The 12,806-nt window shown below is 38.1% G+C and overlaps 1 protein-coding gene across 1 annotated transcript; it reads right to left on the reverse strand.

Annotated features, from left to right (window-relative positions):
- Window positions 1-397: 397 nt before the first annotated feature.
- pdpn (podoplanin) lies at window positions 398-8,427 on the reverse strand. Its single transcript, XM_083555261.1, has 4 exons — window positions 8,164-8,427; window positions 2,146-2,604; window positions 1,896-2,001; window positions 398-649 (listed from the first exon to the last, which is right to left on the reverse strand). The coding sequence occupies exons 1-4, from the start codon at window positions 8,225-8,227 to the stop codon at window positions 643-645; spliced, it is 636 nt and encodes a 211-aa protein (XP_083411387.1). The 5' UTR covers window positions 8,228-8,427; the 3' UTR covers window positions 398-642.
- Between the last annotated feature and the right edge of the window lie 4,379 nt (window positions 8,428-12,806).

The raw sequence follows: 12,806 nt of genomic DNA on the forward strand, positions 1-12,806 counted from the left end.
TGCTGTTGTTTTACATGAAACTGAATGTGTATACAGACACAAGGACTGTGATTGTGTGTGCATGCATGCTTTTGATACATAGAATGCAATATAAAAATAAAAGAAGGTTAAGGCTGGTGAGTTATGGCAATTTTTTTGTGTTATTTACACCATGTACTCTTTTATAAATCTGTAATTTCCCTCATCTCTCCCTATTGTTTTGAAATATCATATGATAATATATATATATATATATATATATATATATATATATATATATATATATATATATATATATATATATATATATATATATATAAAATGTAATATATGTTCATTAGTTCCTCATGACACCTCTGACCTGTTAATCCTATATGTGACATTCAAATTCTTCTTATTCCTTTACTTTCTGTTAATCTTTGGCTGTTTTGGGGGATTAATGGGAATTTGATGTTTGTTGGGGGAAGGGCAGACCATCCATATCAATAGCTCGAGGGTTGGGGAGAAAGCAGGATGCTGCCCTAATAGTCCTGGATGATTAGAGTACTCCTAGCTCACTTATTTAATGACAGGAAATGACATCAGTTCAGTAGTTCAGATATTCAGAACTTCTTATTCTTCTTCTTTTCTTCCTCGTTTCTTCCTGTCGGGTCTCCTTCCTTTTCAGGGGCTAAAAAAAGCAACAACATCGGAAGGACTTTAGTTTGACGCACACAAAATTGTCAGCAGAAACACACATGCACACGCAAATGCATATCCACACCTCTCCTTACCTTGACAGAACTAACATGAACTATGACAGTTGTTCATTTAAAGTTATTAATGACTTATTGAATTAGTGTTGGTAACACAGATGTCTTTAATAGTTTGATGACACTTTATGGTGCAACTTGGTTTTTTTTCTCTCTTTACATTAAACAGTCTAATAGCTGCAGTTTCGTACACAATGACATCCTAATCACAGCACAACTAGGCAACTTGGATGTTTCTTACTTGTTATTTTGTGCTCAATTAGACACATATTGCTTTTGATGTAGAAAGGTGAACACAATAGGTCTGCTGTTTTAGCGATTAAAGTTGTTAGAACCCTGTTATTAGGCAGCTGCAGACTAATAACTGATGCTATTTTAGCTAGTCGTTACCGCAGGCATTACCTATGAACAGACTATATATGGCTAGGTTTCGACTGTGATAAGATTCAGATATAAATATACAAAAGTTAACGGGTGGGCATATTTGAAATCTTCCTATAATAGTGAAAATGGTGTAGGGGTTTCATTGGAGTGCATTTAGTTGCAACCATTGTGCCGGTTTATCTGAATTCGAATTATAAGTTGGTGATGGTGATATTACAGAGATAGAGGCCAAAATGATGTGTGAGAATTGTGTATTTTTTTCTCATACAACACAGAAATCCATTTAATGTTATCATCCAAATATCTTTTCTTCTCTTTTTTGGGGGTTAATAGCCCATTTTACCCAATTGTTATTTCCTACCCACTGGCAAGATCTCCAATATAAAATGACAGCTACCAGCCTGGGAGGGAAAAGGGTTAAAACACGCGTCCACTGACACACAGGGTTTTTTTTTTTACATAAGCTAATAACTACTAGCCTATGTTCTGCTTAATTTGCTTTAGCTTATTCATAGACCCTGATTTATGTGTACTAGGATTTGTTTTGTTTGAAGGTGCAAAGCACGTCTAGAAATCCTTCTGGATATGAGTGTCTGTTATATGGCATAATTGTAATTAAATGTAATAAATAAATATCCCACCATGTAAATGCCCCACTTGGACTTAATTTAAGGTCCAGATTCTCTGGTAATTGCACTGCTTGGAAGTGAGATTCAATCAAAAACAATTCTAGCACATGAATGTTCCACAAAACGGTGATACCTGCTAGTGGACACTTACGAGTATTGTCCCATCCTCCTAACCACCACAACTATCACGGCGATGATGACTACCACAGCGATCAGTGCACCAAATACAATGCCCACCACCTGACCTGTGCTCATAGCTACAAAGAGAAAGAAAAAGAGAGAAAGAGAGAGTTGTAAATATAAGAAATAATCTTTGTGTGTATATAACAAGGAATATTGGTTATGTCGATCTGGATAATAGCATCTGGCAAATGTTTTAAAGGTCTATGAAAATATCTCACCCTCCGAGTCTTCCACTTCCACTTGGTCTCTCTCTGTGTTATACATTTGGTCAGACGTTGAAGATCTCCCGCGTGACTCTCCAACTGTGCCTGGATTTGGAGTTTCAGTATTATCTGCTGTATTATCTGTCTCAGTAACTTCAATTATACTTTGTGTGGTTGAAATGTTCACATGTCCTTCAGAGGTTTTCTCCGAAGTTTTCAAAACTACTGTTGTTTCTTTTTCTTGTGCAGGAGCTGTAGTAGGAGTTAACGGTGCCTCTGATTGCTCTGTGTGAGCTGGTGTCTCTGTTTCATTTGCAGAAGCACCAGGATTAGCTGAAGGCACCTCTGGTTTCTCCGTCACAGCTTCAGTAGTAGTTGGTGCTAGTGGTTTGCTGGCAACATCCCCTAAAGAAGTCTTCTCTTCATTCTTTGCAGTTTCAGTCTCTATCAATTCTGTGGGTGTAACAATGGTACCTGTGCAAAAAGAAAAAAGAAAAGTGAAGAAATGTTAAGGTTTGTACAGCATTTGACAAAATGGGGAAGTTGATACTAGGCTGGCTTAACGTCATTGAAAAACTATGTTTAAAATGTTTTTTTTTTTTTTTATCATTAGATCACTTACAAGCCTGCATACTATAAATCATTAGGCTGAGGGCTTGTTACTGGCTTTTCATTGGTGGGTGTTATTGCACAATTAAACATAATAACCTGTCATGTTTCAGTATGCAAATGAAGGACACAGTTTTATATTACTATTCAACAAAGGGCTGGATACATGCTATTTGTGTTTTTAAGTTGCATATTAGTCTAGGTTTTCATATGTTCTTCTTCAAATGCACAGGTTGAGCAAGTATTCAAAATAGATGTATATTAATGTACTGTAGATCTTGTGTAGACCGATTAGACAATATTTTATATCTGACACGAACTGTCTTTCCTAAAATGACACAAAACACACACATACACGCACACACACACGAAATGTCCTATCCACACCTCCAAGACAAGGCCCCCTTCTAAATCCCACCCTGACGAGATTATATCCTGTCTGCGTCATCACTCATTCCAAACATGTCGCCTCACTTCCTTCAGATGTAGCTGGGAAGAAGCACAAGTTCTTGGGAGGAAAAAACTTCAGTGTTATCATTCAAAGTTTTCACTCTTTAAACTGAACTGGGCTGCAAGTGTCTTCGCAGTATCTTTTACAAGCACAGATGTTCCTAGCATCAAAGCCAGCTGGAGTCCATATGTATGAGGGAACCACCCCTCACAATAACAGCCCTGAGTACTGATCACTAGAGACCAGTGTCTTAACTTAGGGGTAAAGAATATTTATCCACAAAGTTACCGAGTTTTAGGCGCTATACCTTATTCAAGTAAATAGTGTCTAAATTATGCTATAAAATGTGTACGTATCAAATTGTGTGTGTTACTGCTTTGGGCTGATTTATACATCTGTGACTTCAAATCTATCTATTATAAGACAACGTAATTCCATTTCACAGCAGGTCGCATTGCATAACACTAATTTTGATTATTTTCCAATGACACCACACCCTGTCATAATTTATTCCTTACATAACATTTAATTCAATATTAAAATTTTGTTTAAGTACAAGTTTCAGGCAAAGTATATTGTTTAAGAATTTCCAACAAAACACCTCAGACGTTGTGATTTCACTGCATATTTTAAGATATAAGATAATGTAAGATAAGATAAGATCGATATCTTTGTAGATAGTAAGACTAATTGTGCTGCCCTCTCCCTGGAGAAAATGCAGAATTGCAAAAAGATTTTCTTGTGCTAGCCCTTCTTTTACTATTACTTTCACATGACAAATGTACAAGATATGTGTACTTCTGTCAGCAGTACAAATAGTTCTTTCAGTCAGAGCAAGATTGGCATTAGTCATAATTGGATGGCATATATTTTTTTAGCATTTACAATAAACATCTCCCTTTTTAAACATATACTTTTTTTTTAGATATGACTGATGTGATACATTGACCGAATAAGCTGAGATCAATTTCTGGGAATTTTCTGCGCCCATGTCGATGGCAATTTAAAGTCTCGTCAAAAGGATGCCGCAACACTCTGAGCCAAGCCAATCAATTCTAATCAACCAAGCTAACACTGGGTAACATTTCACAAACTAAATGTCAGTACAAAATAGTGTTCAGAACGTGCCAAACTATTTTTATGTAACAATGCATTTGGCCTCCAGTGAATTCTGCAGTGGAATATGATTGTAGGTTATAATTATAGATTTTATTTTATTTTATTTTTCAACAGTAAATGTGTTTTATTTAGTCTTAAATAATAGAGAAGAGTATCTGCATGCACAAAATCAAATTCAGTATTAAACTGTTCTTGTACATGATGTCATTTTCTTCTTTAGTCCTTTCCGTTTTTTTAGGGGTCCTCCATTGTTCTGCTATGGCATTTGGGCGAGTGAGGGCATTTCTGCTATCTTTACCGCCACAAGCCATGCATGCTATAAAGCATTCAGTCATTTAGGCGAAACCACTATTAGCAGCAGACTGGTACAAAAACACACACAGACATGACTAGGAGGGGGTGGTCTCTGAGAAGAGAACTTTGTGTCCTGTTTGTACAGAGAGAGAGAGAGAGAGAGAGAGAGAACGAGAGAGAGAGAGAGAGAGAGAGAGAGAGAGAGAGAGAGAATTATGACGACAGGGTTATGTGCGTGTGTACGCATGTGTGTGTGTGTGTGTGTGTGTGTGTGTGTGTGTGTGTGTGTGTGTGTGTGTGTGTGTGTGTGTGTGTGTGTGTTTGCACTTTATGCCTAACAGACATTGTTAACAATTCCCTCATTATGCTGTGGACTCCAACAATTAGCCTTAAGTGTGGTTTCCTTCCGTACAAAAACGTATACACACACACACACACACAGACATGCTTGTACACACACTCACACAGAGTAAAGTGGCAAGGAGTGAAGCAAAAGAGGGCAATCTGTTCTCTCGCTCTCAGTCATGCTTTTGCAGTTGAGTCTAGCTGACGTTCGTTGTGCCGCGTCTTTTCGTGTGTTTTTTTCTTTTTTAATCCAGACTTGTAAAAGAATATGCAACAATAACCATCCATTGTGTACATTTGAATGAGTTTCATTGCATGGGTGTGTGTTAAGTGATGGAAGACCAAACCAATTTGTGCACTTTGGTCAATGAATGTTGCCTTTAAATGTGCTGTATAATTAAAATGTACTGTACAACTCCTACCCACCCGTCCTACTCTTTTACTCTCTCTTTCTCTTTCTCACACACACACACACACACACACACACACACACACACACACACACACACACACACACACACACACACACACACAAACACACACACACATAAATGCGTAAGCTCTTACACACAGCCTTGGTGAGTTGTGTTTTAGGCGTGGCAGCACAGCTGTGGGACATAGACAACAGAGGCAGCTTTAGGAGTATGAGTGGTTGGAAGCAGAGACACAGAGGAGCACGTACCATTGGAGCACGAGGCAGGCAAGGTGTAGAAATAGCAAGGCTGTGTAACAGTGTTAACGGGGTGTATGGTTTATTCATGGCCTCGAGCCACAGGATATCATCTACCATCAAATGTATGGGATGATGGAGAGTGTGTGCGTGTGTGTGTGTCTGTGTGTGGGTGTGGGTGTGGGTGTGTGTTTGTAACTGAAAATCAGCATGCCCCTTCCTACAAAATGAGTAACTATGACCAAGACTAAAAATTTTTCCTACAGCAAAAATACAAAGAACCATAAAAGGGAAAACAGAGACTGTGCAGAGGGGAGGGATGGAGCATAGGATAAAGCAGGAAAAAGGAAGACAGAGAAAAAGACAAAGAGAGGAAGAAGAAGAAAAGAGAGAGAGAGAGAGAGAGAGAGAGAGAGAGAGAGAGAGATAGAGAGAGAAATAGAGAGAGACAATCACATTCATCACAATCACAATCGGCTTCTACTGCAAATTTTGATGATTGGGGGGCAGTTATGGGGCCAAGATCTTGTCTCTTCAATCAGGGCTGTGTGCACGAGGGGAGTGTGAAACTGGAATGTTTTTGTGCTGGGGAGGCACAGAAACTCTCATAAAATCTTACAGACTCCCACACACACACACACACACACACACACACACACACACACACACACACACACACACACACACACACACACACCCTGGAGGTTGGACAGCCAAAAGTTACACTGATGTCCATATCACTTCAATCTTCAATAATGTCTAGAGATAGAACAGTGCAATTATAATGTAGTAGGGGAGAAAGAGAAATCTCTCACACTGTTTCTGACACTTTCCTGAACATTTTGAAACTCAATCCCAGCAACAGAAGTAGATTACTATCCACCCTCCAAAATATACCAATAAACCATATACACTATCACTTACTGTAGGTCCTTTAGTTCCTTGGTGATAAATTGAATGAGTGCACTTGACTCAATGCCTATGGAGAATGTGACAATTAAGAGTGCAGTTAGTGAATATATCTTTTCCTACAACTTTGAATCTTGAAATCCATTATCCATTGCTCTTATCTGTTCTCATCTTTTGACTGATTTTCCAAGGTTCCTTCAATACCCATTTAATCATCATTTAATTGAAATCAGTTTGAAACAAATATTGTGTGCTAAATATTTAGTGCTTAGTGCTTAATATTACTGACTTTTAACCAATTTTATTGTACATATACACATTATCAGTCTATAATATTGGCCAAATAGCAAGTTTTCTTTTTTAAACATGCTTTCTTTACCAGATTAGAATAAATATATATATATTTATTTATTTATTTATTTATTTTTTTAAGTCAAATAAATAAAAATAAAACAGATACAATATCAGTTGTTCATTGTTGTGTCTTTATTACTACTTTCACTACAGTTAATTGCAGCAGAAAAGCTGAGTTGCGCTGCAAGACAGCTTTTTAGTAAGAGTTTGTTTATCGTGCCAGGTTCGTGGGATTGTAACAGGCACTTGACGTGTCACTAAAGGTTGCATTTTAAAAATAACACGTACACACAAGACCCTGCGGGGGTGAACGCTTGATACCCCGCCAAAGATGGTGACATGTAGGAGTGAGCATGAGACATAAGGCGAGGGGACCCGCCCTGCATGGGCATAATTTGAGTCTCTCTCTCTCTCTCTCTCTCTCTCTCTCTCTCTCTCTCTCACTCTCTCTCTCACACACACACACACACACACACACACACAGTCACAGGCTTCATAACTCGAGACGAAAAGTCTAACCAGCCTGTTCACTGAACACTAAATGCTATTCTTAAATATAGGGCCAGATCTATTAATATGCTCAAATGACCCTGCCCAGAGAGAGGGAAAAGAAAAAGAGATCTCGCTGTAAAAACTGAACCAACACACATGGCACCATTACATCATGTTCTTAAAAGTGTCTCACATGTGAATGAGTGAAAAAGATAGATAGAGAGAGAGAGAGACAGAGAGAGAGAGAGAGAGAGAGAGAGAGAGAGAGAGAGAGAGAGAGAGAGAGAGAGTGAGAGAGAGAGAGAGAGAGAGAGAGAGAGAGAGAGAGAGTGTTAAACCGCACATGACATAATCTGTGGATTTATCACAAAGCAGCTGCTTGAAATTTCCATTGCTGTTCAATAAAACTGTTCCAAAAATAAAGTGAGAAAATGTTGAGAAAACGTTCACACCTTGAAAATGTTCAAGGAAAAAAACTACTGAACAAGACAGTATAATGCCATGCTAAGAGAATGGGTTAGTCAAAGATAGAACGCTGGAGAGACTCATAAACTGGACACTTAACGATGAATGAAGAAGGGAATAGAAATATAAGAACTAAGCTTTGTGTGTGTGTGTATGCAGGTAAGCAGGACAAATAAAAAAAAAAGCCAACCAATATAAGTTAAAAAGGTGAACGATGAATGAAAGCATGATAGAAAGTGTATTCTCTGAGTGTGTGTGTGTGTGTGTGTGTGTGTGTGTGTGTGTGTGTGTGTGTGTGTGTGTGTGTGTGTGTGTGTTGACTTACTTGCATGTATGCTGGTACAAAACGACCCAACCAGGGCAAACAGCAACACCAGTTTAAACTTCATGATGCCTTCGGATTTCTGAATGAAACTCACTGACTGCTCTTGGAACTCCTGAAACTGGACTCAGAGGCTAAAGGTATCTCACCCACAGGAGAGATGAATAAGAAAAGAGAGAGGGAAGAAGAAGAAGAAGCAGAAGCAAGGAGCAGCACACAGCTCTAAATGCAGGACACTGGAAAGAAAGTCAAAGAGAAGTAGAGTGTGTGAGGAACACTGTGTGTGTGTTTAGAGAATGGAAATGGGGGTTGGGCACACGTGCTAGGTGGTCCTGCCCCTTGCCTTCTTTAACTTAGTAAGTAAGACACTCTTACACTTTATTGCTGATCTGTTTACAACATTTTCTGTAGATCTATATATCTATCTATACGTTGTGAAGATAGATAGATAGATAGATAGATAGATAGATAGATAGATAGATAGATAGATAGATAGATAGATAGATAGATAGATAGATAGATAGATAGATAGATAGATAGATAGATAGATAGATAGATAGAACATTCATCCTCATGTACATTATAAATCTTCATATAAGAACCATACACTTTAGATGTGTTGATGCTTTGGTACAGTCTGTGTGTGTGTGTGTGTGTGTGTGTGTGTGTGTGTGTGTGTGTGTGTGTGTGTGTGTGTGTGTGTGTGTGGTTTTAGAGATGATGTAACATACAAACAGAGCATCAATGATACCTATTGACCAACCAATGTAAGATTCACTGTGTTATGGGGGGGGCAGCATGACTCAAATATAATTTGGTGCTGATTCAGGAAATCGTGATACCCTGAACCCAGACAATGAATGCTACCCTCAGATCTTACCCCAAGGTTAACCATAGTAACAAAGAGAATTTTTGTTAATGAGAATAATGATCATTTTTAATGGTCAGATTCATTAAGGTTTAGGCCACACACACATACACTCAAACACACAATCAAATCTGCCAGTTTCACAGACTCCATCATCAAGCCACATGCTTTGTCAAATAGCTAAATCCTTTTTGTTCTGAGTGTGTGCAGAAATTAAGCAGCTAATGATTTTATTAGATTTATTAAAAAATACCAAGATGCAAGGATTTAGAAGGCTATAATATAGGAAGGCTTTCTCCAGGAGCAAATACATACATACACACAAAAGAGCATCCGTCACAGCATGACATCACAGCTCAATTCTATTATTATTATTCTTCTGATTAAGTGTTCATGGGCCATTGCCTCATTTCCTCATTCGTCCATACCTATTTAAAGCTGTTGGCCATACAGGGGGCTTTGTGACTTCCTCAGAATGAAGAAAAAACATAGAACCTCTGTTCTATTCTCTTTAAAACACCAAAACCCTATTCAATCATCATGAACAGATATCTACATTATAATGTGCCTGGACTGGTTTTGTTTTTGGTTTTACCATATGGCTTAAACAAATTAAAACAGCTTGTGTCTATTCATGTGCTGAATAGACAAATGGAAAAAGAAATAACATTTCAAAATGAAACAAATTCAACTTTCAACTATTGTTTTTTTTAATCATTGACAAACAGTCAAGCAAAAAAGTGCATTGATTGTATGCATATAATGTGCATATGTGTCAGGGCATTATGGTTCACACTATATTCATCCCTAAACTTTTGACAAATGTATAAAATATATATTTTATTTCATCTATTTTTCCATCTATAGGATGATCGATATTCCACTGTCTCATGTCAGAATTAAATGGCTACTCTTTTCTCTCAGAGTATTTTTCTTGCAATAGAACTTAAACTACAGCAAGCAATGGTTATCCTGTTCCACTCAGACATTATTAAGTCAATTATATCGACATCTGAAACTTTCTGGTTTGGAACTGCTTTAGTACAGTCCAAGAACAAACTGCAGCACAGCTGAAGAGATCACTGGGTGCAGCCTTCTTCTGGGTGTAGCCAACATAAGGAAATGTGTGCAGAAGATTTTGACAGACTCTACACACCCTGTCTACTCGCAATGTTAAAGACAATCAAAACAAAGCTTTTAGATTGCAGTAATTTATTTTTCAATAGGAGCTTTAGTCAAAAACCATAACTGCTCCTACCTGTCATTTTCATTCATTTAGCAACCTGAAAATTATTTCAAGGCTGTGTATTTTCTCTTATAAGACCCATTGTTCAGTGTTGTTTCTGTATATAATCAAATGCATAGTATAATTTGGACCAATAATTGCTTCTGTACAAAAAGTGAGGTCCATAAAGACATGGTTTGCCAAAGTTGGAGTCGAAGAAATGGTCTGTACAGATCCCTGACCTCAACCCAACTGAACACTTTTGGGATAAATTGGAATGCTGACTGGGCATCAGTTATCCTCACCCAACATCAGTGCCCAACCTCACTAATGCTCTTATAGCTGAATAAGCAGAAATCCTCACAGCGAGGCTCCAAAATCGAGTTGAAAACATTCCCTGAACAGTAGCAAAAACAGGAACTAAATCTGAAATTGAATGGTAAACAAACACATATGAATATTATGGTTAGGTTTCATTTACATTTGCATTTACATTTACATTTAGCAGAAGCCCTTGTCCAGGGCGACGTACAAAAGTGCTTTGAGTCTCTAGCAATGTATAAATCTACACTGGTATGCTAGATTACAAACTTAATATAAATCAGACTATTAACTCTTGATAAAGCAAACTTGGAAAGTGCTAATTTAAGTGTTTCGGGAAGTGGTGGGTCTTCAACACGTCGCTTGAAGATAGCTAGAGAATCCGCTGTACGGACATCTAGGGGAAGTTTATTCCACCACCTCGGTGCCAGAACAGAGAAGAGCCTTTAAGTATACTGACCTCTTACCCTGAGAGAAGGTGGTAAGAGTCGAGCAGTGCTGGAGGATCTCAGACAGCATGGGTCAGTGCAAGGTGTAATGAGGTCTTTGAGGTAAGATGGTGTTGGTCAATTTTTGGCCTTGTAGGCAAGCATCAGTGTTTTGAATCTGATACGTGCAGCTACTGGAAGCCAGTGAAGGGAGCGCAGCAGTGGAGTGGTTTGGGAGAACTTGGGCAGTTAAACACAAGTCACGCAGCTGCGTTTTGGATCATTTGCAGTGGACGAATAGCATTCAAAGGTAGACCTGCCAGCAGAGAGTTGCAGTAGTCCAGTCTCAAATTGACAAGAGACTGAACAAGCACCTGGGCAGCCTGTGTGGACAAAAATGATCAAATCCTCCGGATGTTGTAGAAAAGAAATCGACAAGAACAAGCACATTAGCAACATGTAAGGAGAAGGATGGGTAATTGTCCATAGTTACCCCAAGGTTGCAGGCAGCGGCAGGTTTCCATAAATCTTTTGCAATATAGTGTAATTTTTTCGAAATATACCAGTGTTTACCTTTTCCCACTTAATGTCCAGTAACACTGCCCTCACTAAGGGAAAATCTACTGTATATGTAAATAAATTTGCAATGGGAGTACAACATATTCAAGCATCATTATAGAACAATCATTTTTCACCACAAAATTCTTTACCGCAAACTGAATATGAAAACTAAAATTTCATTTGAATTGAAATTTTTACATTACACATTATTGTATATTTTTATTTCATAGGTCTGTGCAGTTTAGGTGGAGCATTGAATAATTTTTTCTCACTTTATGGCATTCTTCACATTGTCATGGAGGCTTTCAGTAACAGCTGGTGTGAAAATCTCTTTGTAAGTAGACGCCCAATTCTAACAAAAATCCTGTGACTATAAAGCAGGGGAAAATTACTGGCCTTAAAGATACAATAAGAAGATATTTAAAATCAATATTTATAATCTATCTATCTATCTATCTATCTATCTATCTATCTATCTATCTATCTATCTATCTATCTATCTATCTATCTATCTATCTAATCTAAAAATTGTAGAGGGTGGAGCTACAGTAAAACAATATGATACAACTATGCAGTGACGGGCAGTCTAAACACTATCAAAAGCACTCACCTACATTCACAACCTAAATTCTAATATTCATTCATTCATTCATTTTATCCCCCTTATCCGTATTTCAGCAGTCTAAGCAGGCCCCCGCCTTCGACTGCTGCCCAATCCTCACAGCACCGTCCCTTACGGTCCCTCCTGCAGGTGGTGAGCGCACGGGAAGAAATTCTAATATTTGTTCCATGAAATTGTATTAATTTATTCCCAACAGTCTATTCTCTTCATTTCGTAGCGTCTCTCCTGGCACTGCTTCCAGTACGTGTTTGTAGATGTTAGATATTTTGTCCAATCAGATTTCAGCCTCTATGTGCTGCCATTTAAATCTAATCTGCCCAGGGCCTTTAAGGTATGTACTACTGGCCTTTTTACTATAGTCTCCTTAAGAAATAGCTCTATTTCTTTACCCAATCAGATTTTATATTTGCCTCACAGGGCAGCTAGCTGGTCCAGAATAGCGTCAGCATTTTTCCGTCTTCTGATTGGTCAGAGGGAAACTTTTACAGTCAAGTTCGACTGGCAAAACACGTGTGCACGCTGCACACATTAATACATCAGAGTTAGACTTTTTTATGCCTACAAAGGAAGAGAAATTGATTTGGTCTCAGACATACTTAAAAATCCATTTTCAAGAAAAGA

Source organism: Silurus aristotelis (assembly GCF_946808225.1).
Source record: "Silurus aristotelis genome assembly, chromosome: 11".
Classification (NCBI taxonomy): Eukaryota; Metazoa; Chordata; class Actinopteri; order Siluriformes; family Siluridae; genus Silurus; species Silurus aristotelis.

Coding starts and splice junctions, on each gene's coding strand:
- pdpn (XM_083555261.1), bottom strand. CDS start 8,227: ATGAAGTTTAAACTGGTGTTGCTGTTTGCCCTGGTTGGGTCGTTTTGT. Junction 2,605..8,163: donor TTGTACCAGCATACATGCAA/GTAAGTCAACAC, acceptor CTTTTTGCACAG/GTACCATTGTTACACCCACA. Junction 2,002..2,145: donor GGAAGTGGAAGACTCGGAGG/GTGAGATATTTT, acceptor TTCTCTTTGTAG/CTATGAGCACAGGTCAGGTG.